The 27,532-nt window shown below is 37.4% G+C and overlaps 1 protein-coding gene across 1 annotated transcript; it reads left to right on the top strand.

Moving 5' to 3' along the window:
* Positions 1 to 9,889: 9,889 nt before the first annotated feature.
* On the top strand, positions 9,890 to 12,206 carry LOC148010116 (11S globulin seed storage protein 2-like). Its single transcript, XM_087672878.1, has 5 exons — positions 9,890 to 10,298; positions 10,515 to 10,705; positions 10,850 to 11,197; positions 11,320 to 11,537; positions 11,711 to 12,206. Exons 1-5 carry the CDS (start codon positions 9,890 to 9,892, stop codon positions 11,961 to 11,963), a joined length of 1,419 nt encoding a protein of 472 aa, XP_087529004.1. The 3' UTR covers positions 11,964 to 12,206.
* Positions 12,207 to 27,532: the final 15,326 nt, after the last annotated feature.

Here is a 27,532-nt window from a genome sequence, read left to right as displayed (position 1 = left end):
TCTAGCAGCAAATTACCTTTCAAAGAAGCCACCTGTCCATATCAACTACCTTGGAGCAATGGAAGAAGACGAACATGAGGATATGCCTGATTTCATGGAAGATGAGGACGACACTACTACTCCTTCAGATACTCTACCAGGTATGCCAACTCCACATTCTTTATTGACTTTGAAATGTTTAGTGCATGGGAAGGAAAAGATTATTTTGCATGATGATGGTAGTACTCATGATTTTATTTTAGCAAAGCTAGTAAAAGAATTGAAATTACAGACTGTACCTATGCATTATTGTATTAAAGCAGCATTCTTAGGCACTAGGTATAATGGTACACAGGAAGTGCATGACTTAGAAATTCAAATTGGTCAATACACTGAAAGAAGAAATTTTCTAGTTGTCCCATTACAGTCCAGTGACATTATTTTAGGTATGCCTTGGCATCATCAGCATAATCCAGATATAGATTATTCCACACATTCAATTAATATTCAATTTCAAGAAAAACATATTACATTGTATGGTATGCATGCATCTAATATTTTTCCACTGCTTTCGTATACTCAAGCTAAACGTGCATTACGCAAAAGTAGTAAATCTTATCTCATTTGGGTGAATGAAGTGCAAGTCAAAGAAAATCATATGCACCCTAGGCATAAAGAATTTCTTGCACATTTTAAAGACTGTTTTGCCAAAGATCTACCACCTGGTTTACCTCCTTCACGTCCAGAAGACCATAAAATAGATTTGATTCCTGGTACCCAACCACCTTGTAAAGCACCATATAGGCATAACTAGATAGAGCAAAAAGAAATTCAAAGTCAAGTTGAGAAATTACTAAATAGAGGATTGATTAGACCTAATAGTTCTCCATTTGGTGCACCTGTTCTGTTAGTCAAGAAAAAGAATAATACCTATCGTATGTGCATTGACTATCGAGCTTTAAATAAGATCACTGTAAAGAATAGGTATCCAATTCCTAGAGTCGATGACCTTATGGATAAACTGCAAGGATCTGCTATATTTAGTAAAATAGACCTTAAATCTGGTTATCATCAGGTGAGACTAGATAACTCTGACATATTCAAGACTGCATTTAGGACACAGTTTGGTCATTATGAATTTTTAGTAATGCCTTTCGGACTGACTAATGCACCTGCTACATTTAGTAGAATGATGAACCGTATATTTTTTAAATATCAGTATTGTGTAATTGTCTTCTTTGATGATATTTTGGTGTTTAGTAAAAATGAGACAAAACATTACGAGCATTTGTCATTGGTTTTCCAGTTATTAAAAGATAATCAATTGTATGCAAATCCGGAAAAAAGTGAATTCTTTAAAACAGAAATTGAGTATTTAGGTCATATTGTATCATCTGATGGAATTAAAGTTGACCCTAAGAAAATAGATGCAATATTGAACTGGCCTGTACCTAAAAATGTGCATGAGTTACGATCATTCCTAGGTCTTGCTAGTTTCTATAGGAAGTTTGTGCGTAATTTTTCATTACTTGCTTTACCATTAACAAAACTTCTGAAGAAAGGAATTGTTTATCATTGGACGGATAATCAACAGAAATCCTTTGACTTATTGAAACATGCATTAACCCATGCCCCTGTCCTACAGTTGCCTGATTTTAATAGACCATTCTTTTTAGTAGTGACTGATGCTAGTGGATCAGGAATAGGAGCCATACTTATGCAAGATAATCATCCCATAGCCTATTCTAGTTGTAAGCTGAAACCCTCTGAACTGAAATATTCCACATATGACAAAGAATTATTAGCTGTTGTACATGCATTAAGACAGTGGAAACACTACTTAATGGGTTTCGAATTTATGATTAAGACCGATCAGCAAAGTATTAGACATTTACTTAGCCAACCTCAAATATCTGACCGATATATCAAATGGGCCTCTTTTATTCAGAGTTTTCATCCTATCATTCAATATCAACCCAGTAAAGAAAATGTAGTGGCTGATGCATTAAGTAGAAGACTTGCCATTCAAAATATTTCTGTTATATCTTTTGATTCTTTGATTGCTATGAAAGATACTTATCATCAGGATATTACTTTTCATGCTGATTAGAATAAATTAGTTCAAAATAACTTGATTCCTATTGATTCATTGTCATATAATGATGGATTTATGTTTTATGAAAAGAGATTATGTGTTACAGTTCCATTCAGATCATTTGTTTTGAATGAGATTCATTGTCCTCCATATTAAGGTCATAGAGGTATAATATCTACTTTACGTACATTAACTGAAGATTTTTATTGGCCGCATATGGACACTGATGTATCTAACTTTGTTTCTGAATGTTTGATTTGTCAAAGAGTTAAGAGACATCATGGTAAATAATATGGATTACTTATGCCTTTATCTATTCCATCTAGACCATGGGAACAAATTTCTATGGATTTTATTACTAGTTTACCTAATACTAAATCTAACTATGATATGATTTGGACAGTAGTAGATAGGTTTAGTAAACAAGCATAGTTCATTCCATGTAAGAAAACTTTAACAGCATCACAGGTAGCACAATTGTTTTTGAAAACTGTTTTCACTAACCATGGATTACCAAAAGTTATTATTTCAGATCGTGATTCTAGATTTTGTAACAACTTTTGGATTACTCTGTTTGCTAACCCAGGCACAAAAATTGATTTCTCATCTGCATTTCATCCTGAAACTAATGGACAAACAGAAGCTACTAACAGTACTATACTAGATCTTTTACATGCTTATACTATTTCTAAACCATAGACATGGGATACACATTTGCATTTATTACAGTTTGCATATAACATTACACCACACACATCTACAAAGAAAGCACCGTTTGAAGGGATTTATGGTTATAGATTGTCTACACCTGTTGCATCTTTGTCAAATAGAATTCAGAGTGCTGATGATATTGTTAGTATGAAAAATACTATTTTTGATGAGGTTAAAGACATGATTGCCAAAGCCCAGCAATCATATACCAAGCAAGCCAATAAGAAAAGACAAGCAATGAATTTCAAAGTTGATGACTATGTTTGGTTGAGAATAGAAAAACATAGATTACAAAGTGTAGATAGACACCCAGTTGTGAATTAGCCCCTAGATTTTATGGACCATTTAGGATCATTCATAAAATAAATGACAATGTATTCAAGTTAGAATTACCACCTCACTGGAAAATTCACAACACATTTCACATTAGTTTATTAAGACCCTTTAGAGGTCAATTACCTGTACACCCTGTTTATGAAAACCCACCTTTGTTAGAGGAGGAGACTGAAATACTTGAACCAGAAGCTATCATAGATACTGACTTTATGACCACTAGAACTAGCCGAAGATATTCTAGATATTTAGTCAAATTTAAGAACCATCTTGTAGAGGAAGCACAACGGATGCACGCTAGAGACTTAAATGCTTTCCCCACTCTGTTAGCTCCACATTGAGCTAATAGCAATTGAGGTCAATTGCTATCCCACCCCGGGGGTATGATGCCAGGAGGCATATTTCACGGTGGATTCCGTGCCACAGTGGATTCCGTGAGGTTTTACGGTGGATTCCGTAAATTTTGATAACCGGGGCTCATACACAAAGTGGATTCTTTGTGCGAGAAGTTGATGGGGACGCCTATCCTTTTCGGGCGTTTCATTAATTTAGTGTGTACATGGGTGATTCCATAGCGGGTGATTTTGCAAAATGCATATTAAATTAATAAACGTTTATGAGTTTAGAGTGCACACTCGTAATAAATTAAGGTTAGGATTGATTTCTAACCAGTTGATTTATTTATGTAGATGAAGACTGTTAGGTATTCACTTTTGTCGGTTTAATTGTATTATTTTACTAACGATTGTGAATGCTTCAATTGATGTGTAGAGATAGCAGCAGTGGCGGAGGAAAGCATTGGAGGATAGCGAGTATTCGATTTATTACTTATATTTTGATGGGCGCATACCTTAGGCATGGCGCCTATATTTTGTCACGCCTATTTATTGAGGCGTTGGATATTTATTATTATTTTGTATGCGCATGGGTGCACGATTATGTTATTTCTACTTGGACATTGTATTAGGCATGCCAGACTCTTTGGGCACCGTCCATTAGCTTTATTCCTATTTTGTGTTAAAGCAAACTCAAAAGCTAAAAGCTTGCTATTTTGTAATTTGGGCTATTATTTGAGCTAGAAGATGATTAATACATAAAATACATGCTTTGTGGAGCGCTCACACAAGGCATGGGGGGAGATTGCACCCAATTGGTCTCTTGTTCATGTCGTTCATGCTTTTTACATTGAAATTTGTGCAAAAAGTAGAGTTCTATTATTCTTGGGGACCTTCCGGCATTCACTACGCGAGCGTACAACATCCGATCTGCGCACCACTTGAAGCTCATCTACATGATCTTCTGATTATCCTTTCTCTTTATGATTTCCTTGGTACTTTATGTGGCATGTGTGTGTGTGTCACTCTTCTCCTATTTTCCTCTCTCTCCTAGTTAGAATAGTTGTAGAATTTTATTGTGACTAGTTTGTACTTCTTTTTCCCACACTATAGCATCACTATTTGCAATTCTAATAGGGATGCAAATATCATCCCTATTTACAATGTGAATAGGATGAAAATATCATCAGTATTTACTAATAGCAACTCTAATAAAAATCATATCTACAAAGCATCCCTATAGATCCATTCCCTTGTAGTGTCATTTCCCCCCCCCTCTCTCTCTCTCTCTCTCTCTCTCTCTCTCCCCTTTTGTTTACTCACTTTCTTCCCCTTACTCTTTTCCTCTCTCAAGTACATGAACTTCATAATGGTAAATCTAGTTGCAAACACAATATCCCAATACTTGAATTTATTATCTAACTTAATGCTAATTAAATACTAAAAATAGCAAGCAATATGTACAATCACTTGCTTATGTAGTCACTTTATCATAGATGTTCTTAGTCCATATCTAGTGAAAGAAGATAAATCTTTTCAAAGGTCAATTAAAATGTAACATCTTTTCTAAAGAACTTAAAATCCACTCCATAGTTGTTATTAATGGTATAAAAAAAGCTTTGATAAAAGATCGGTACCTATTCTAGGCTAGAATTGTCTAATAAAAATATCAAGAGAAACTCTTTACATGGAGTTCTCTCTCAAACATGATAATGATGCACAAGCTCTACTTGAGCCTTACTGCCAAGGCCCTCCTCACTACACTCAATACTAAGCATGTTTTCTCAATACTTAGCTTCTACAACCATGAGAAAAATAAGTACAAATATATCACTATCCGAAATACAAAAAATGATGTTAAGCCTCTTTTTTCATGAAAATTTGGATTGTTTTTTTCATTTTAAGCTTGGCTGCGATGTATTTGAGGGCTCGAAATCATAGAATGCAGAATCCATGTTGTCCATGCTTGTGCGTATTTTAAGAGTAAAAATGATGTTTTCTTCATTTTGAGTGTTCAAATCACGTTCATATGGGATGATATTAAATGGGATGATAGACTAGAGTTCAAGTTAATATCTTGAATTTGAAAAATAAACAATCTAGAATTTTACATTTAAAAAATAAGAAAAAAATCTTTAAATGGGTTTTTGGGATAAAGAAAAGAGAAAAAGTAGTATTTATGAGTGGAAAATTAAGGATATGTTTGTCGAACCATAATAGAGATAAAGCATGATGATTTTCCTTAGTTCATGTCCATTTGTGTGTTTTAATGCGTATTCATTGCTTTTATTTATAAAGAAACATACATGGAAACATCTCGTAATATATCTATCACAAGCAAAATCCTAAAGGGAGAGGATATTATTTGTTAAATATGGTTCAAAATTTGATTTGATTACTACATTTTTCATCTAGGTTTCAATCTTATTTTATGTGTTAAGAGGTACAGTGGCATGGACTAGTCTGGCATTGCACTTTTGTAAAATTTAATTTGTTTGCTATACTTTTCATATAGATTTTGATCTTATTTTAAGTGTTAAGAGGTTAAGTGGCACAAAGTGGTCCCACACAGCCTTATCATCATTGCAAAGTTATTAGTGAAAGAAAATCATGGAAAGAATGTTTCAACACATTCAAAATGCTAATTTCATTCAAGTAAAATGTTTGTGCACTCAAAGACATCCACTTTGCATTGCATTGCATTGACATGGTATAAAGAGAACCATCTCCCAGAAACATAATACTCGGTTTCAAACTATTGACCCACGATGAGTGTGAGGCTCCCTATGTTATAGGTTTAGTATAATCGTTTCCTTGGGGAGAGATTCCATGAGGAATATACTACCTCCTTGAATGAATGTTGTGAAGAGTGGACTTTGTGCATATGTGTTATATATTGAGACGATACATCCTAGGGCCAATTCATGGGGTGTAGGAGAGTCCTAGTAGAGCCACAATGATAAGACATGAGGAGTATCCCCTTTGATCGTGTTATGAGATACTAGCCACTTATATGCTTGGGTACTCCCTTTGCTTGGAGTCGAGAAGGGCATCACATTGGACTACAATCTAGAGATTATCTAAAAACATGTTTTTTTTATAAATGAGTTTATAGTGTCTATATGCTCCTATGTGTGGCGCGAGGCCGTGGGGCTATTTGGGTGAGTATAGAAGGACCGACTAGAGCCCTAGATCTAGTATCAGGCTCATTTTTGGCCCCAATAATAGGTATGCATTTGTCGAGATGACCTACCAATACGCGACACTTCCTAAATCTTGGTTAGATAGCGATCAGTGAGTTAGTTTATGCTCAAGAGCATTGAGATGGATCTCTTATTTCTTATTAAACATCATTAACTTAAGATCCAAAAACAAGAAAGAGCCAAAAGGGCTAGATTGCGGATTGTAATCCTTAGGAGATATTCCCCTAAATGTAGGAGCTTGATATTCCTACAAGGGAGATGTCTTAGTGACCCTAGTATCACAAACAGTCTAGTAGGAGGAGGAGGAAGCTCTAGTTCTCTCCTTCTCCTAGTAAGTCAACCCACTGCAATTGGGGTTGCAATCACACCGTTGCAAAATCCTATAGCAAATTTGGTTGCCATTATGCTGCAACCTATTGCAATTCCTACAAAATGCCAAATTTAATAGCCTTAGAACTCCCTCTACCCATATTTAATGGGTTAGCAAAGAAAGATGTAGAATTTCACATCACAGTGTTCAAAAAACTCATGCTTAATTATCGAATTCAAGATGAGGGACATCTAATTATGTTATTTAACATGACCCTAAAAGGGAGGGCTATAATGTGGTATCACAATTTAGAAGGCAGTACCATAACCACAATCAATTTATTCTATGCAATCTTTCGAAGGGAAATTTCCCTTGAGAGAGGTGGACAATATTGGCTATGTGTGCTAAATGTGACATGTTAAGGGCCCTAAGAAAATGCCCAACAAGATGAAATATGTATTTCACAAATAGCAAGCCTCTATCCCTATCCCATGTATTGCCCAAATCTAATATGCCGAGAAGATGAAAAATGTCTTTCACAAATTGGAAGCCTCTATGCCGAGAAGATGAAAGAGGTATTTCACAAATTCCAAGCCTCTATCCCTATCCCAATTGCTATCCAACTGCAACATTTCTTGCGTGGATTAGACTTCAATATCTACGTGCAATTGAGTAGTGTCCCTCTAGCAAATATAGATATTGCTATAACCCGAGTAGAGGAAGTAGAGTTCCACTTATAATTGGCTTACGCATTGATGAAAATCCTACATTTGAGACTTAGTTCTCAAAATAATTTGGGATTGGTTAGTGGAGATGAATGTGCGATGAGTACCCCTGTGACCAACCCGAATGGTTAGTGGGGATCAAGGTGCAATCGATACTCCTGTGACCAACCCAAATGGTAGAGACAGCAAGACACAAAATGTGCATTTGTTACCAACTCCTCTAAATTTTATTTGGCCACCAACTAGCTAAAGAGCTCTTTTTGTAAACCAAGGGTCAGTAGTACAGGTAGCACCCCCTTTGCAAGTTGTGCAACCTAGGGGGCTAGCTCTTGAAACCACTGGTTATGAGTCCTCTACACCAAACATTTTTAATAAAGTAAAAGATATGATGAAACATTACATGAATATGATCACTAAGCAATACCTCCAGATGGCCATAGATGTTAGGTTTTTAAAGTGCTAGAAAAATTTGATGGATACTAGAAAGCCAGATGATGTGGGCCAATCACAATTCTATCTTTTGATTCCTTGTGACCAAGTATCCATAATGTTTTCATTCTATCTTTTAATTCCCTTATCCCTATGAAAGATACCTATGACCAAGACCTTAGTTTTCAAGCTGATTGGAATAAAATTGTCGCTAATAACTAAATTCCAATTGATTCTTTCTCTTATTCTGATAGATTTATGTTTTATGAGAAAATATTATATGTCACTGTTTCATTTAAATTATTTTTGTTGCACGAAATTCATTGTCCCCCATATCAAGGCCATAGAGATATTATTTCTACTTTAGGTACATTGGTTGAAGATTTTTACTAGCCAGAAATGGAATCTGATGTTTCTAACTTTATTTCTAGTGAATGTTTAATTTGTCAAAGAGTCAATCGACACCATGGTAAGGAATATGGCTTGTTAATGCCTTTACCAATTCTTGAATGACCATGGGAACATATTTCAATGTATTTTCTTATGAGATCTTTGCCAAGTCTTCCATGTGATATCTAACATGTGTGGCTTTTTTTGTCTATAAACTCACAAATTGAAGCAAGTTGAATTTAGAAGTAGCAACAATGGATCACTAGGTATGGAAACAGATTTGCTAGAATAAAGTTTGCTTGATCTCAACTAATACAATCCTATAACCAATAAATTTATGTTAGTAGGGACACTAGTCCTGTTGGTGTCCACACATAGTGTATGTATGGGTGTATTCACAGTTTGAATAAGGCTATGCTTCAAACACGCTTATATTTGACAAAAAAATCTTCAATGGCAAAAGGACTACTCTCAGGGACCAACACACATGAGAGTTACTCTCATCATTTAGCTACCTCCAGTCACATCATGCAAGGTAGACTAGCTAGATGTGTAGATTCAATGTCCATGGAGAATTTGTCTTTAATGTGCTTTTCTCGAATTTTAGCTAAAATGTTTTTGTTGTCTTGATGAAAAGCAGCTAATTATTGGACTTTTTTAGATACAAATCCGGCTATTTATTCCCCAAAACTTATCTCATTTGAACCTCTTCCTTTTTGTGAACATAGGTAATTGCGTATCTCATCGGCCATGGATGTTTAAACGGATGGGTTCTTGTCTAATGAAATCATGAGTGCCACTTACAATCCAAACTAAATGATGGTGCACTTCTTGTCTAATGAAATCATGATGGTGCACTTCTTGAGCTCCACCTAAATCTCGAATGAAGTGGCTACTTTGCAACTTTGAGCTCTATCAATCACTCCATTGTGTACACTCTTCGAAAAGTTCTCCAATTTATGGGCGAAACAACTTTATGCATGGTGTGCAAATTAACAAACAAACAAATAAACTAGGGCCCATGCGTATGTCTATTACAGCCGTGAACGGCCAGAAGGTATTTTGTGGATTATTATCAATCCATATGAGAAGCTTGCACGATCTAGGGGAAGCTACACACCTGGAGACGTGTGCAACCATGCAATGATCAGATGTGGCGCGGGAGGTCCGAGTCGAAGCCGCGCCACCTTCCATTCCCGTCTGACCGTCTCGCATCATATATAACAATACACGGAGTGCTCCTGGCTCATAGTTTTATACGGCGGCTGTCTCAGAAACTGTCCGGTGCAGTACGCAGGGTCAATATCTAGAATCGTATTATAACTCTTGCTACCAACATTTCCCTGGTTCTCGGTACTAAGATGGTGGGTAGGTCGCCGATGGGTCACGATCGACCGCATTTACAAACGCAGCACCTGACTCGCATGGCAGCTCTGGCGTTGCTGATTTCATTAATGACCGCGCCATTGCTGCAGTCCACTGCTGCAGCAGCGCGTGACTTCAATGAGGACGAAAATAGGCATTGCCATAGCAGAAAGGGGTGCGCCCACCGTGGCCAGCCTGCATACTACGAGGGGTCAGATATCGACCACAGGATGCAATTCCAGGTGGAGGAGGCCGAGGAGCAATTGTTGGAAACGGACGGGGGTTCCATCCGTCGGTGGAAGGACGTGTCAGGCATGCTGACCCGTATGGGCCTCATGGATGCCAGGCTGGTGACGCTCGAACCGCAGGGCCTGTTGATGCCGCAGTACGCGAACTCCCATCGCATCCTGATCATCCTCAGAGGTAATAATATAGGTCACGATTACAACGTCAAGTGATCCGCAGTTACATATTGATACTTGATGTCCGCGCCGCGTCAATCCAATCCTCTCATAATAGAAATATAGAATAGAATGTAGAGGAATAGCCCGCATGAATGGAGCTTTGAAAGAAGGAGATTGACTTATTCATGAGCGTTGGTCGACAATATGGACATTAATTGGCTGCTTAAAATCGCAGGCTGCGCCAGGATGGGCATGATGCTCCCTGTGGGGATGAATGCCAACATTCGACGCGTCAACAAGGGCGAGCTAATTGCTGTGCCGCTTGGGTTGCCCTTCTGGATGCTTAACGATGGCAAGGAGCCATGCTGTTTCCTTACAATCGCCAACATTCGCGGGCCGATGATGCACGGCCGGCATGCCTACGAGGTATCTCTGTCTGGTTATATGTGTGTATCGCTTCCTCCCAACCTTATAAATACACACGTATATCGGGGGGATTTAATTCTGTTGTGTAAAGCATTGATGTAGCAAAATTGAGCTCATCTAAGAAAAAGCTGCTGTTGTACAAAGGCTTTCCATCTCACGGGCTCCTCCCATGAGGAGATGGGAGGCATCATGCGCGGCTTCTCCACGGACCTGCTCCGCTGCGCCTTTCAGATGGACGAGGAGAGTGTGCGCAAGCTGGTGAAGAGCCAGAAAGGCGTGGCCATCATCCGGGTCAAGGATGGCCTAGAGCTCCCAAGAGCAACCGTGGAAGAGGGTGACGCGGAGGCGATGGTGGATTTCAGTTACCACCTGGATCGAGCGAACCGTGACTTCCTCGTCGACGGAGCTGGCGAGCTGACCACGGCCAACGCCCAAAAGTTGCCGGTGCTCAAGCTCATGGACATGGCGGCGGCATGCTTGAAGCTGGACCCGGTAAGTGCGGTTGATGAGGTGTCAATTTACTACAAGAAGCAAATTTGATTTTTATTTTGCCTTAGTATTCATGTATAGCATGTCCTCACGTTGTCATTCCTACCCATGATGATATGTACTAGAACGCCATGATCACCCCCGGATGGTCCCCCACCACGGATCAAGTGATCTACTGCGTCCGAGGGAGTGCCCGAGTGCGGGTGGTGCTCCCCAACGGCAAGCAGGCGTGCGACGAGGAGATGAGAGAAGGCGGCCTGATGATGGTACCCAAGAACTACCCCGTCACGATGCAAGCTGGCCAGGACGGCTTTGATGCAGCTGCGGTTTTCAACTGCCACACGTACGACTCACTATTACTTCCGTAAATTCTTTTAGCGTCTTCATTTTGGATTGATTCTAGTACCTTGTACATATATGTTCGCTCACCAGGCGTCCTTTCTTCACTTTCGTCTTCATGTAAAGAGTGCTTACATTTGTCGTTTATACGATCCCTATTCTGGCATCGGAGTGCAGCCCCTTGTTCATGCACTTAGCCGGGAAGAACAGCATCTTCCGTGCCATGCCCCAGGAGGTGCGCATGGCAGCCATGCAAGTGGGCCACAAGCTCGACCAGAAGCTCCAGGAGGCGCATCATGGCCATGCAGTCCTCTTGCCACCATCCCGCGACGACAGCCAGTACCACCACCGTCATCATGGGCACCGCTACGATGAGGAAGACGAGGAGGAGGAAGAAGATGTGCTCTCTTTGATCTCCTCTTCCAAATGAAGGGCGTCTCAGATTCGCTTGCGTAACTTACGCAAGAGCAGATCCGAGAGAGAGAGACAGACACAGAGAGAGAGAGAGAGAGAGAGAGAGAGTAGGTGTAATGGCTATATATTATAAAGTCCAGCTCTTTTCCAACATCAAGAATCTTCAATCCATGTAACAGGACTCACGCCAAGTTTTGCAGCAAATCCAACCTCTCCTTGTATCCATCCAAACGATCGTTTGGGAATAGTGAAAATAAAACACGAGAGCTCCGTCTGCCAGCTTTGCCATCTTTTAACTATGTTGCTATGAAACTAATTTGATTGGTTCTTGATCACTTGGACAAATTCCATCTAAAATGATCGCAGAATTTTCTAATTATTGTTCCCATATAGTTATTTTTTCTAATTGCACTATGTTGTAGGCCTTTTAGGATATTTGGTCCATCCATATTGAGCATTGCATTGAGTGTTCTCATAAACTTGATCATTTCCGGTCCATACTTAAACCATTTCATATTAATCTTTGTGGTGTGATTATGTATGTGCCTATTATATACTTGCACTATGTTGTAGACCTTTATAAGAATTTAGTCCATCATATTAAGTTTAGGTATTGTAGTGAGTGTTCTGATAGACTTGGGTCTTTGTAGTGTTATTATGTGCTCATAGGTTATCCATATAGTCATAATTCTATGTTTACCTATATAGTGCACATAAACCAATAGTGGATATCATCTCTAATTAAACATGGTTTATTTATTTTTGCATTTATTTGACAATATTTTGAACATAAAACAATCTAGTTTTTCACTTATCTAACAATATTTTGAATAACAGGCAAAATGGATACATCTCTATTTAGATTTAAATCCATTTATAAATCAATTTATCCTACCATATAGTGAACATAAAGCAAACATGGCATGTCTCATATCATTGCACTATATTGTAGACCTTTAAGAATTTGGTCCATCATATTAAGTTTAGGTATTGTAGTGCGTGTTCTCATAGACTTGGTCTTTGTAGTGTTATTATGTGCTCATAGCTTATCCATATAGTCATAATTCTATGTTTACCTATATAGTGCACATAAACCAATAGTGGATATCATCTCTAATGAAACATGGTTTATTTATTTTTGCATTTATTTGATAATATTTTCAACATAAAACAATCTAGTTTTTCACTTATCTAACAATATTTTGAATAAAAGGCAAAATGGATACATCTCTATTTAAACTTAAAATCCATTTATAAATCAATTTATCCTACCATATAGTGAGCATAAAGCAAACATGGCATGTCTCAAATTAAACAAGCGCACTTACTTTCTATATTTCTCTACAAATAAACCACTCAAAATCCATTTTACGTGGATTATATTTCTAGCATGTTAATGCAATTAATGATTGATCTATATTTCTTGGTCCTCTAATTAGTATGCTAATTGTATCTTATTAATTTTTTTTGAAACTAAATTATTTGATGCATTTCAAACACTTGAAGAAAAAAAAACTTTTGACACATTGATAGAATATTGTAGAAAGTGTATATTGTCTATTATTTAGTAGCAATAAATACGTTTACAATCATGAGGTGGATAATAGATAGAATAACCACAAGTTGCATACAATATAAAGCTAATAAATTACATCATCATCTTGATGAATGATGACTAAAAAAGAATAACTATGGATGGCTCTACATAGTAAAGCAAGAATTATATTAGTATCTTTGAGCAACACAAAAAAAATAGTATTTTATAATAAAACTAGGAAAGTTACACGATTCTCTAAATAGGTAGACCAACCACCACGTCTTACTTTCTCCCTTACATTCTCTTGTCACACCCTCAATACCTCTCTTAAGATAGAAAGGCATCATGTCCCTTCTTAATCCCCTTGATCCCTCTTTAGTCCTCTCTATCCAACCACCTAGGCATATCTCTAAACAGAGAGAGGTATCACCTCCTCCTTGATCCCCGTGATCCTCCACTAGTCGTCTCTATCCAACCACATGGGCTTCCTTATGCCCTCTCTTAATGCCCTATGTGCATGGGGCCATCATGGAAACATGTATCCATACATTTTCTTGATCATCTATCCAATGGAGAATCAATGGAAAATAAACTCTTCAAGGAACATTGCATGTAGTGAGTTTATCACATATTTATTGGAATTTTATGATAAGATCTAAAATGATGCTTCTCTCTAAAACAAGATAATCGACGATAACTTCTTTCCAATATTTTTATAAAATAAAGCAAGGTAAAATTACTACAAGAAATAATAAATGATACTCACAATACATAGAATCCATGGTTAAAATAAGAAGTTAGCAAAACATAGATCAAGACACTAAATGAGGCGAAGACTTATGCATGAGAACTCAAGGCACTAGATGAGGCGAAGACTTATGCATGAGAACTCATTGTCATTGTACCATTAGGAACTTGTGAAGTGTGTAGTTTCATCATTGAATAATTAGGGGATTATGAAGTGTAGTGTAGTTTTGAGTATTATGACACCATGTAGTGTTAGCGTTAGAGAGGGCTCTACGTATTGGACAATCTTTTGAGGACTAGTTCTTTATATCCAAAGGTGGCTAAATATTGGGCCACATTTGTAACACCAAATGTTAAGAAGTAGCTAGATATTGGACCACATTGCGACTAAGAATCTGAAAGAGATACACAAGCCATTGACACTTATTGATGTTTTGGATACTTGTTGATATTCAAAGAAATCTTATATTCTTATTGATGTTTTGAAAATCATGGTAATGTTGCACCATGATTAATTACATATAGAGCTAACATAACTATCGCAATCAATAAGATTTGTGGTGTAGATTGTATCGCATACTTTTTAAAAGTATTACTTCTCCCAATAATCATCAGGAAGGTTATGTGGTGTTTATTTGCTCTCATGTAGCTTAATGAGAAAGTAGTATCTTCAAGGAAATGACAATGGCAAACCCCCTAAAAAGTGCAAAAAGAGATATCTTTCATTCACATAATTTTAAGTTTTAGTATGCTCTATCTTTACAAAAAAATCAATAATTCCATTAGATCCAAAATAATTATGTCATAACTTTGAGCCATTCATATCCCATAAACATTTTTTATGTCTCTTTCTACCAATTTTCCATGAAATTGTGACTTATTATTATTATAAGATGACCACATTGTCTCATTTAACCTCTCGCTCTCTTTCTTAGTAAGACAACTCTTATTTCACATAAATAGGTTATATCATGGCATAATGCTACTTTCGATTAAGTCTTTTCTTTGATTACTTAGATTCACAAAAGGTATCATGTGTATTTCATGGTTTAAAGTCTAGTCTTGTGTGATATGTATTTCATAGTTTAAAGTTTAGTCTCAATATGTTTACACGCATCAAATGCTTGTCATAATATAAAAAATAACATATTAGTCATGTTTGTATTCACGATTATGCATTCGTAAGTTTCAAAAACTAGACTCTAGTTCAAAGTATAGGTGGGATTGAAGCACCTTAGTCAATTGATTCAAAGTATGCCTTACTAATACAATGGAATATATGTGGCTAGGCAATATGATAAAAATATGAGTAGTGAAGTATTAAAATCCTCACCCCCTACACCTCCCCCCTCCCCCCTTTCCCCCTTCCCTAGAAACCCTCAACCCCTCCCTTAATTTTATGGTTGGAGGGGGAATTAAATGGGGGGGAGTACCCATAATGTGTACAATTATGTAACTTTGGAAAAAAAAACCTATCACTTGCATTTATGTGTTTCGATGATAAGTTAGACATGTTGAACCAAATGGCCAGTAAATCACAAGAGCCATGCAAATCAAGATTAGTTGTGAGACTCAAAGATCTTAAATTTCATGTGTGTTGCATAAGTTGAATTTGAAGAACCTAACATGCACTCCCATTATATAATTCTACATTTACACCATAAACATCTCCATCTAAGCAATGAGTAAGATGATGATTGGCCCATAGATGAGTTAAGCTACAAACTTTGTAAATTGTTTCCGCTTCCACAACTCAGATGCCCAATAACTCGCATAAAATTCACCATCATTATAGCAATAACCCTCTCTAGCCAAATATGAACAATTTATTGGAAAGACACATTACCATGTGAATAGTAGAAAACAAGATCTCTATTGTGTCCTCGTACTCAAAATCTACTATTGGAGGGGCATGGGGATATTGTTGATATGCATAGTGCACTTTTGTCTCCTACTAAAGTCCCAATTCTCTTTCTGAAGAATAAAGATGGGTCACTTTGAATGTGTGTGGATTATCAAGGAGGTCAATAATCGATACTCTTTGTTGTTAATACCATATCTCTTGTAACACCTTGAAAAAGCCAAGATTTTTACAAATATTGATCTATAAGGGGCTTACAATCGTGTATGGATCATAGAAGGGGACAAATATAAGATAGTCTTATGCACAAGGTATGCTAGTTTGAGTATGTTATTATGCCATTCGGTCTCACGCATGCTCTTGTAGTGTTCCAACATATGATGAATGATATCTTTATCTTGATATTCTCAAAAGACTTAAAGGAGCATGAGCACCATGTATAATTAGTTTTGGAAAAGATTAGAGAAAAAGGACTATATGCTAAACTTGAGAAGTGCTTTTTCCATCAAACAAAAGTGAAATTCTTAGGGTAAAAAGTCTCCCGGAGAGGAATCTTCATGGGCCCCAAGAAGATCAAGATTATTGTTGACTAGAAAATACCCACATGTATTTGTGATGTCCAATGCTTCATTAGCTTTGCCAACTTCTATAGGATATTTATCAACAATTACTCAAAGATAGTCACACCACTCACCAAACTCACAAAAAACTCAAAGTTTGCCATTTTTCTTGAAGATTGATGCATCAGACTATGCCTTAGGAGTCATCTTGTCCCAGCATGGAGATTATTGTCATATGCATCTAGTGGTATTCCACTCAAGGAAGTTTTCCCCTCCAGAGATAAACTATGAGATCCATGGCAAGGAAATCCTATCCATTGTAGATGTCTTTGATACTTGATGTTATTATCTAGAGGGTGCATCCCATAAAGTTATCATCTATATAGATCATGGAGACCTAGAATACTTTATGAAAATGCACATCCTCAATCAAAGATAATCCTGTTGGAGTAAATTTTTGTCTAGGTTTGACTTTGTCATCACCTATTGCATAGGATGCCAACAATACGAATCAAATGCTTTATCAAGAAGATCCTATCTAGCACCTAAGAAGGGAGAAGATTCTTTTGATCAACAACAAGCAATACTACTCAAGCTAGCACCCATCTCCAGTTGTTATCCCCAGGACGACCCTACCTTGATCCACTTAATCCATGAAGCCTTGCCAAATGACGATTTGGCCAACAATGTCAAGAGAAAAAATCAAGAAGGAAGAGGAAATGAATTTTATGAGTTTTAGAAAACTAATAGATTGTAGCACTATACGGATCTATTTTACATCCCTCCAGAAAGCTGAGATCCCAGGTACTCCAACAATACCATGACACCCTAGTACGCAACAAAATATTTTGGAGTTAATAAGACCTTAGAGCTTATTTTAAGAGATTTTAGTGGACCATGATGTGGAAAGAAGTTAAGGAATATATAGAATCATGTGATACCTGCAACAAGGTCAACGTACCTTGTCACAAACCACATGGTTGCTTGCAACCCTTGCCCATTCCAATTTGACCTTGGTCTTCTCTGTCTATGGATTTCATAATAGATCTTCCCAAATTAGGAAAATATGACTCTATTTCTATTGTGGTAGATAGGTTCACAAAAAGCGCACATTTCATCTCTACCACTAGAACCATCGCAGGTGCAAATACCACTAGCCTTTTTGTGAGATATATTTTCAGATTACATGGACTCCTAGACAACATCATTAGCAATGATCAGGGTCCCCATTCATATCTAGTTTTTGGAAGAGCCTTTGAAATCTCCTTAAATTCCAAGTTAAGTTATCCATAGCCAATCATCCATATATAGATGGTCAAATAGAATGGGTGAATCAAGTTTTGGAGCAATAACTCCGTTGTACCATCAACTTTCATCAAAATGACTGGTTTAGCTCTTGCCCTTTGCATAGAGTTTGCTTTTAATAGTAGTATCTATGCATCTACTAAGCAAACTCCTTTCTTTGCAAACTATGGCTAGCATCTAGGGATGGATGTACATCTCTCCAATCAAGTAAAGATTGTTGTTGTTTCCCAAGATAAAGCTCAATACATAGGAGATATATACCATGAACTCAAGCAACAGATCCAAAAGAGTCAAAATCAATACAAGCACTATGTGGACCAACATCATCTTTAATATCTAGCATACAAAGTTAGTGGGAAAGTATGGTTACTCAAGCATAACCTCAACATAATAAGGGCCTTCACCAAGCTAGGCCACCAAAGATTTGGGTGCTTCACAATCGTAGTACATTGAAGATCATGAAGAATTTGAGATTGAGCATATCTTAGACTCGAGGATCTCGCGAGGTCGATTGAAATACCTTGTTTACTAGAAAGAATATATCAATGATCACAGTTGGGAACTTGCAGAATATCTCCATAGAGCACCTCTCAAAGTGAAAGAATTTCACAAGAAGAACCCAATGAAAGGACCAAACCATGAAGCCACTTCTTGTGAAACTCATCGCTTGCTAGAGAAGGGGGTGATGTCAAAAACGTCCCATGATGAAGTGCAACGATTAACTCTTACTCATGCATATGAATCCACACCCCATGGGAATGCACCCTTAACAGGTCATCCTCAACCCAACCATGCGAATCCACCTTTGCCATGTCATCATAGAACTTTTTAGAAGATATACTATATCATTGCCTTCATCATCGATGATGTCATCATCAAACATTCTGGAAGATCTTTAGCCGCTCTCCAACACACATAAAAGGAGTGGCTCACCATAGAGCTTCTCAGTCTTGCCAATGCCAGTCTTGGGAGCTCAAAGAGTTGAGACCTCCAAGTAAGTAACTTTGAGTTCTAGTTCTAGTTCTTATCTAATCATGGTATTTAGTCTTATCTTGTCTTCCATTATACTCATGTTGTCTTGTCACCTTGTAATCTCATAGTATGAGATATTGTCCAGTACTGTCTTGTATCTTGTTCATCCCCATTAAGGGAGATCTTATAATTTTGATATCTTATATCCATACCTATAGTCCCAAGTTGTGGCATCCTTCATATTATATCGAGTCATATTGTTCATACCTATGGTCCTAGGTTGAGGGATTTTTCCTACTTTGTTAATTTATCATTTACCTTATACCCTTACATGGGATTATCTTAAGAACTCTTGCAAAAAATGTTGCACCTAGTCTAGTCTCTCAAGCATACTCTAGTGCTCCCATAATAGTTTGGATAGACTACTTTCTAGCCTTATTCTGCACCATGGAGGCAACCCTTGAAAGCATCATGGTCTCCCCTCAAAATCTCCAATAACAAATTCAAGACTTGAATGGATGACAAGCACAACATCAAATAGAAAACCCGATGCATCTAGGCCCTACACTTCAAAGATGCAAGACCAGATTGGAGGCTTGTATAACAATACAAGAAGTAATCAAATGATTCTGCAAGTTTATCAACACCCAACAAGATAACTCAACGTTAGTATGCTAGAGAAGTTCAATGGTGACCGTTCAAAGTTAAGGGGGGATTCCTGCAACAAGTAAAGCTCTATATCCGCATGCAACTTGATAGGTATCCAGATGATTCTTCCAAGGTGGGATTCAATGGGCATCACGGTTTTTCCCCAATCTTGGAAAAGAATATGCTAGTACTTCATAACTATGAGGCATTTCTTTGCGAGCTCACTTGCACATTTAGAGATGCAGACACTAATCGAGTAGCAAAAACAAAACGGGAGCTACAACAAGGTAATCGCTCTGCCTATGCTTATGCATTTGAAATTATAAAATTAATTTGACCTCACTTGGCCTAAGGAATATTTTATCAACCAGTTCAGATGGGGTCTTCGAGATGATATGGAGGACCTCATGCTCACTATACTTGGGACAAAAACACTCTATGATTATATCATGCAAGCCATCCAGTGTGACAATAGATTTTTTGAGAGGAAGCAAGAAAAGCATTAAGAATTAGGGCCTTTCCAATGGAACCCAGCTCTGAAGGACAAAAGTAACCAAGACTGAACCAATGCAAATAGATAATACCGCATTCTAACACTTGACCCCACAAGAAAAGCAAAGATGAAGAGATAATAATCTATGACTATATTGTGGAAACCCTGGACATATTGCCCTAAATTGTCTAAATAAGAGGGCAAGAACCCCAAGAGTTGTTGCAACTATCTTTGAGTAGGAAAACAAGGATGTTCGATTGTAAGTGAGATCGTACAAGCGGAATTTGATATAAGAATGGATCTCTTGATCTCAGCTACACCCATGGAAACTTTCCTTGTCATAGTTCGGATGATCCTGCTAAAGAAAGAACCTTTCCCTCAAAACTATGGTTGACTTCAGGGACTCTACATTTTTCATCGGCGATGGCTTTGTGAATACATACCAAATTCCAGTACTCCAAAAGATGATTCCTACACTAGATGAAGTCATGGATGGAAGACCACTCTAGCATTTGGAGATATTAGCAAGGAAACCCAACCACTCATTGTAACTCTTGGCAATCACACAAATCTTGTGTATGCCTAATGTCATATCCACTCCCACAAATCCAATCGTCCTTGGGATGCCTTTGGGTGAAAATATTGGAGATCCAGTGAGAATGTTTCCCGATGCTCTTTGGATGGATTATGCTACTCATAATGTTAATAGAGATTCTATGCCTTCGGAGTTGATATATGGGCCAAAATTTGTTATGTTGATAAAGGCTTGTGCACTTACTTGGAGTGTTTAACCTTTGTAAGAGAATACGTCTGGAGATGATCTCCTAGCTCTTTGCATTTGCAACTTGACTAAAGGATAAGGATGTTCAGTAAGCAGTGGAAAATCTCAAAAGAATCTAGGCTACAAAACAAGCACAGGTTTGATAACAAGTATATGCTACAACCTAGAGCAGTGGAAGAGGGAGATTGAATATTGGTGTAAGATAGCAACTTGGACAATTAGCATATCACTATTCACAAGATGGTGAGAAGGTGCCTTGGGTCTTACAAGGTGAACTGTCCTAGACTTGTGTACCACTAGACCACTCACTAGAGGCTTTACATTACCATGTGCTCATCTCTGTACACTTGGTGTCCTATTGGCTAAAGGAATACCAAGCTCATCATTCAAACTCTTTGAATCATTGAAATCTCTAGGAAACCCCAAATGACTAGTAGATGTATCATTACCATCTGACACTTTCTTCTTCCGTTTACCTTTACTTGTAACACTAATAAATACACTTAAATATCTGGGACTGCTACTTAGTCTCCCAAACTAATAACGAGTAACTATAGATGTAGTACCAGATAATGTTGCTAGTCTACTAAGACTCTATGATTCTTGCTTGTCTTTTGTCATCATCCAATGCATCTACACTATATGCATACCAACTACTCATCTTATAAAAAATACATCCTTGATTACTCTAAATTTACATGTGATACGGTTATAAGAACAATATTCTTTCTGCTCAAAAAAGTATCCAACAAAAATAAATGTTATAACCTTTGGATGAAGCTTCTTTTGCAACTCATTTGGCATATGGACTTATGCAATACAACCAAACACTTTCAAGTGTGACACATCAAGCCTCTTACTTGTAAAGTATCCTTTGGGGATTATTACATGAACTGTAGTTGTGGGATCTCTATTCATAATATAAAAAGTAGTATGAAAAACTTCAAACCAAAAAAGCTTTGAAATTTTCTTTTAAGCCAGCAATGCCCATGCAGCTTCTACGATATGTCTATTTTTCATTTCCATAATCTCATTTTATTGTGGGATAAACTTACAACTAACCTATCTCTTTATATCATGAGACATCAAGAAGTTACTAAACTCATTAGAGAGATACTCTCCCTCTTAATCTAACCTCAAGTACTTGACTTTCAAGCCTATTTCTATTTCAATAGTAGGCTTGAAAGTTTTGAAGTACTCAAATACGTTACTCTTTACCTTCATGAAATACACCCATAACTTTCTTAAACAATCATCAATAAACATGATAAAATATCTAATGTCACTAAGAGGTATATTTTGTGTAGGCCCCCAGATATTTGCATGCATAACATCAACTATATTCCTCCTCACATCTCTATCATACAAAAAAGATTGTCTTTATTGCTTACCAAACTAACAAGCTTCACATACTTTATGAAATCCTGGAACCCTAAAAGTAGGAAATCTTGTAACCAACCATTTGGACTATATTAATTTTAGCCTTTGCACATTTGTATATCTAATACATTTATGCCATATTTCAATATTTGAAAATACTACTTTACCTTTAGCATACATAGTAGCATTCAAAATACAAATTTCAATATCTAAAGTAAATATGTACCCAACTCTACTTCCTTTTGTGACCAATCCACACTTATGAATAAAGTCTTTGATAAAACAAGTCTTTGCATTAAATCAACCTTGCAACTCTTACTCTACCATCTAGTCAATAGACACTAAATTATTTATGATAGATGACACATGTAATACATCTAACATAGTTTGACCATCATGCAAGGATAAGGGAAATTTTCTAATGTGTGAAATTAGGTCACATGAATCATCACCTACCTACACATGACATAGATTTTGTAAATCTTGCATCTCTCCAAACCATTCGATATGGCTCCTTTTTACCACAATAATGAGAAAGAATACCAAAATGGTTGGAATCTCTTCTCTACCTTCCACCCCTTTTTCTAAAGCTCACTCCAGCTCTAAAATTTCCACAGTCTCCTAAAACTTGTATTTCATTGAGCTACTAATTTATTTATTTATTTTGTTATTACTAACATGTCCCATACCATGGTCTCTTGAAGAGGATCTGCGATGTCCTCTTCTTGAACATGAGTAAAATAGTTGGACCTATCCATCATTTATTTTAGAGTTTTTCAGCATGTATATTGATCTCTTCAGTGATCATGAGGGACACCAAACTCATCAAAAACTAGAAATAGCATTCATACATACATAGAAGTGAAAAATAATCTTCAGGTCTTCTTATTATGAAGGTTCCCCAACGTAGATGAGACCAAATCCTTATTTTTAGGTATTATGTAAATAGCTACCAAGGCATCAACAATGCATCTCACCTTCAAAATATACTCATTTACAAATATCTTTTCTTTCTTTAAGGTATTGAACTCTTGCTTGAGTTGAATATTTCACGTATTTGTGTTTACTAAAAACATACTCTCAAAGATTTCCAAGTTGCATGTAAAGTTTTTGCATATTTAATATACCCCAACATAGTGTAAAGTTTTTGCATATTTAATATACCCCAACATAGTGTAAAGTTTTTGCATATTTAATATACCCCAACATAGTGTAAAGTTTTTGCATATTTAATATACCCCAACATAGTGTTATTGATGACTACAGATAGACAATACATTACCTTTTTGTATTGTATTTTGCATTTTATTATTTCCATGAATTCAATTCTTCTATAGTTGCAGGATTACTTAGCTTTGACTTGTCTCTTTACCAGAAACAAACTCATAGAGGTCTTTTCTAATAATGAAATTTGCTACACGAAACTTCCATGATGGATAGTTATTCTTGTCCAACTTCTCAATGATTGGGTTTGCACAATTCTCTACCATTATCATAAAATTGTTACAAATAGCAAGCAAGTCTTTTGCAATCTCTCACAACAAAAAGTCCACAACAACACACTAAGTAGTGTTTTTCACAAACTACTCAGCAATGCATATAATTTGTAACTTATTAACAAATAATACTTATATTTGCTTCTTGGAAAATACCTCAAAACTTATATATTCAAAATTTGTAACACATGCATCTACTTTTCTTTGACATAACCAAAATTGCAGCATACCCTAAAGCTACTATATATGTAACCTTGCGATCTAAATGAGGCCCAAAATGACCGTAGATAGCTTTACTTGCACGCTAAATCTCATAGCAAATTAAGATTCACTACAAGATATAGGCCTTATACTGACATTAAAAGCGATAAAAATGCAAATAAAAAAATTTTCCCTCGTCGTCGCAAAAAGCATCGTTATTGGTGACGCCATAGAATAGTCCTTATCAGCATCGGTATTGGCGTCGGTATCAGCATCGCATTTGCGACACTTACACGGATGCCAATACCAACACTGATAGCGATGGTTTGCAACGAAAATAACAACACCAATAACAATGCGAGCAGTAAAATTTGTAATGTTAATAGCGACGGTAACAGGGGAAAAAGATTTTTTGTGGCAGGGCAGCAAGCTATTTGCGACACTTACACTGATGCCAATACCAACGCTGATAGCGATGGTTTGCAACGAAAATAACAACACAAATAACAATGCGAGCAGTAAAATTTGTAACGTTAATAGCGACGGTAACAAGGAAAAAAGATTTTTTGTGGCAGGGCAGCAAGCTGCCATGCCACATATAGCACTGTGTGCTTTATTAGAGCCATACAAAATAGTTTCTGCATTGTGTACAATGCGCTTGCAAAAAAAAACAAAGTATACTGAAATCATAACACTAATACATGAAATGAATACATGATCGCATAATAAGCGATTGGTACAATCATGTCAATATATCACTAATATATAAAAAATGTCTACATAGATTAGGCGACCAAAAAATAAAGGTGTGTGAGCTCCCGGGATCCAAGGGTGAGCTACATATCCTCGCCCTCCGAAAGCTCGTCCCGTCGCAAAGGAGCATCGAACAGACTCTGCAAAAAAAGAAACAACAACACATTTGTCCACCATGCAATAATGCATTCTAATTAAACATGGTAACTATAGACAAGAAAGATGAGTGACTTACGGGGCCACCACGTCTATACAATTAATCGATCAATGAAGTGAGACCGTGCCTCTCTGCATATTGAGTCTCAAGGCTGATCGGATCGCGATTTATAATGGAATGCTGCAAAGAAAAAAAATGCTAACTGTTAGAAATATGATTGTTAGTACAAAGGATATTGTAAAAAAATAAACAAGAAAAACAAAAGAAAAACTTACAAAGTCCTCTAAATATGTCCTAAGGCCGCCACTCCCAAGCTGATGGACCACTCCGGCCTCGAGTCGTGCCCTCGCTGCCTCGCGCTACTGACTCCAATGTCTTGGAGAATCTGTAGCCTTATCCCTCAGTCAGCGCCAGTCATCCGCATCTAACCACTCGGGCTTTACAGCCTCACTCTTGATTGCCTTGTGTGTGTCGAATCGTTTGTGTGACATATATGCACGCAGGCAATCCATCATCCAGCCCGTAGAAAATCTATCTAGTGAGGCTGGAACCGGAAACTCCTCATGCAAGGATGCTACTATGTAGTCCTTTCTCCCCTCCAATATGTTCTTCCAATAATCTAAGAAGTTCTTGTCGAAAAAATTGTTGGCACAGCTCTCTCATGTGAGCCATCACCCTCCTCCCCTCATCATTCATGATGATGGCTCTTGACCTATCATCGAATAGATATCCATATCCCCTTGGAGTCTGCCTAAGATGGGCCCTCTCCCATCTGCGTCTACGCTCCTGGGCATATCCAGAATACCCCTGTCCATCCGGTGTACTGACCGTGGTAATATCTCTCGGAGTTGCCACTTGCTGACGGCTGAGCAAAAGTCGGAGTAACTGGAGTAGACGTCCCCATAGGTGTGACAAATCCTGGAGGTAACGTAACTCCAGCTGAACGACGAGATGGAGACACTGCATCTGTGCCTCCACAGCATCCACCTGAGCTTGAGCCACACTCCCTGAAACCGCCACGAGAGGGAGGAGTCGCACCTGTATCCCGTGTCGACCACGGACTCACTACATGTGTATCTCTGCAGCATCCCCCTGACCCTGAAGCACTCTCTCCCTTCGGCCCAAGTCTGGAGCGTCGAGCTCGTCTGCTCAAAGCTGAAGCATCGGATCATGCTGAAGTAGATCTAGCAGAGCGCCCTGACGAAGACCGAGCTGCCATATCTTTGAATCTCATCTAGTCTGGAGACATGCGTGTGAAGATATCCTGCAACTCCTCATCGCTCACCCCTCGACTCATCTTGAAAATGTCACCTGCACAGACAAAAAATGATGTTAGAATAATCAATTTAAATAATACAAAGCACAGTAATATAAATCCTAAAAAAAAGATCTCACTTAAAATGCATATCTTATGTACCCTTATAAGCGATTGGTCAATGAATTGAGCAAGTGGATCTCCAAGTATGAATTATCCTATGGTCCCATATCAATCTCCTGGCACAACTCTGCATACATTGGAAGGTCGATAGACATGTCACTACAAAAGGATGAGTTCACCTCATTCTCAAAGAATTCTTGGACTCCTGTATTTCCATCATTATTAGCCGATGCTGGCTCCAATCTTTCTGTAGCCTCCACCCCTTGCAATATCAACCCCTCTATTTGCATATTATCTTTATCTATGCTCGAAATATCGCTTTGATAATATACTCTTGCACTTCGAGGAGTTGAAGGTATAACATACCACCATTGAGGTTGTCGGGGGTTTGGATAGAAGATTACGTGTTCATCAATACGTACAAGAGAGTTTAAACCATTGTGACATAAACCATGTCGTAATACAATTAACAAACAAATGAGTCCATGCACTTGTTCACAATGGGCGAGCAACACAAAGGTGTCACGCAAATCCGTCCATTTTTTTTCGAAATATATTTCGAGAAATCGAGATGGACCTCGTCGAACTGTTGCTCCAGCTTCTCCAAGTACCACTTTGAACCAGTGCACATCGAATAGTATCATGGATAAGCTATGGTAATCCACCATAACAATACTTTACAAGTTCCCAAAATACTCCAATTCATCCACAACCGTTGTCATCGCGTTAAGAGTTGAAGGTCTACCACCGGGGCTTTTAATGCAGAAGAAGAGTTTAGGATTCAAGATTCGGGAAGAGAAAATAGATTGGGGCTTAGTAAGATCCGGGATTTAGAAATGATTTAGATACGGAAGAAGAGTTCAAGCATTTTCACTATGTACTTAGCATACATGAACATAAGGAATAAGTCTATCTTGATTTCATCAAATGCCTCTGGATACATACATCATATCATAAAGGATATTTTCAGATTCTCAATTCATTTATGAATGTCAAATGCAAGTTCTAATGGCATTTATTTCAAGTACATAGATGGATTTCAACCCTTTGGATCAAATATATTGTTGATAGATTCAAATGCATCCAAGATTTGGGCCAAAGATACATGAAATGAATTGAAAAAGTATATTTTTAGCTTCAGCCCTGTTTTAAAACAGAAAATTACAGCCCATAATCAAGTTCAAAATGAGTGCATAAACTCAAGAAGAAGCACTTCTGATCATTCATGAACAATGTCCTAAAGAAAAAATGTCATTTCCTTCCATTACAACCATAAAAATCCCATGTTTGCTCATAAAAATGGACCATAACAGTGG

The sequence above is a fragment of the Lygodium microphyllum genome, chromosome 30 (genome assembly GCF_053477565.2).
Source record: "Lygodium microphyllum isolate KBCC chromosome 30, Lygodium_microphyllum_v1.1.10, whole genome shotgun sequence".
NCBI lineage: Eukaryota > Viridiplantae > Streptophyta > Polypodiopsida > Schizaeales > Lygodiaceae > Lygodium > Lygodium microphyllum.
This window is presented reverse-complemented; position numbering and strand designations above follow the sequence as displayed.

What these genes read in the sequence shown, in the direction of transcription:
- LOC148010116 (XM_087672878.1), top strand. Translation starts at nt 9,890, where the DNA reads ATGGGTCACGATCGACCGCATTTACAAACGCAGCACCTGACTCGCATG. An exon ending in CATCCTGATCATCCTCAGAG is followed by an intron (nt 10,299 to 10,514) that starts GTAATAATATAG and finishes TTAAAATCGCAG; the next exon opens with GCTGCGCCAGGATGGGCATG. An exon ending in ACGGCCGGCATGCCTACGAG is followed by an intron (nt 10,706 to 10,849) that starts GTATCTCTGTCT and finishes TGTTGTACAAAG; the next exon opens with GCTTTCCATCTCACGGGCTC.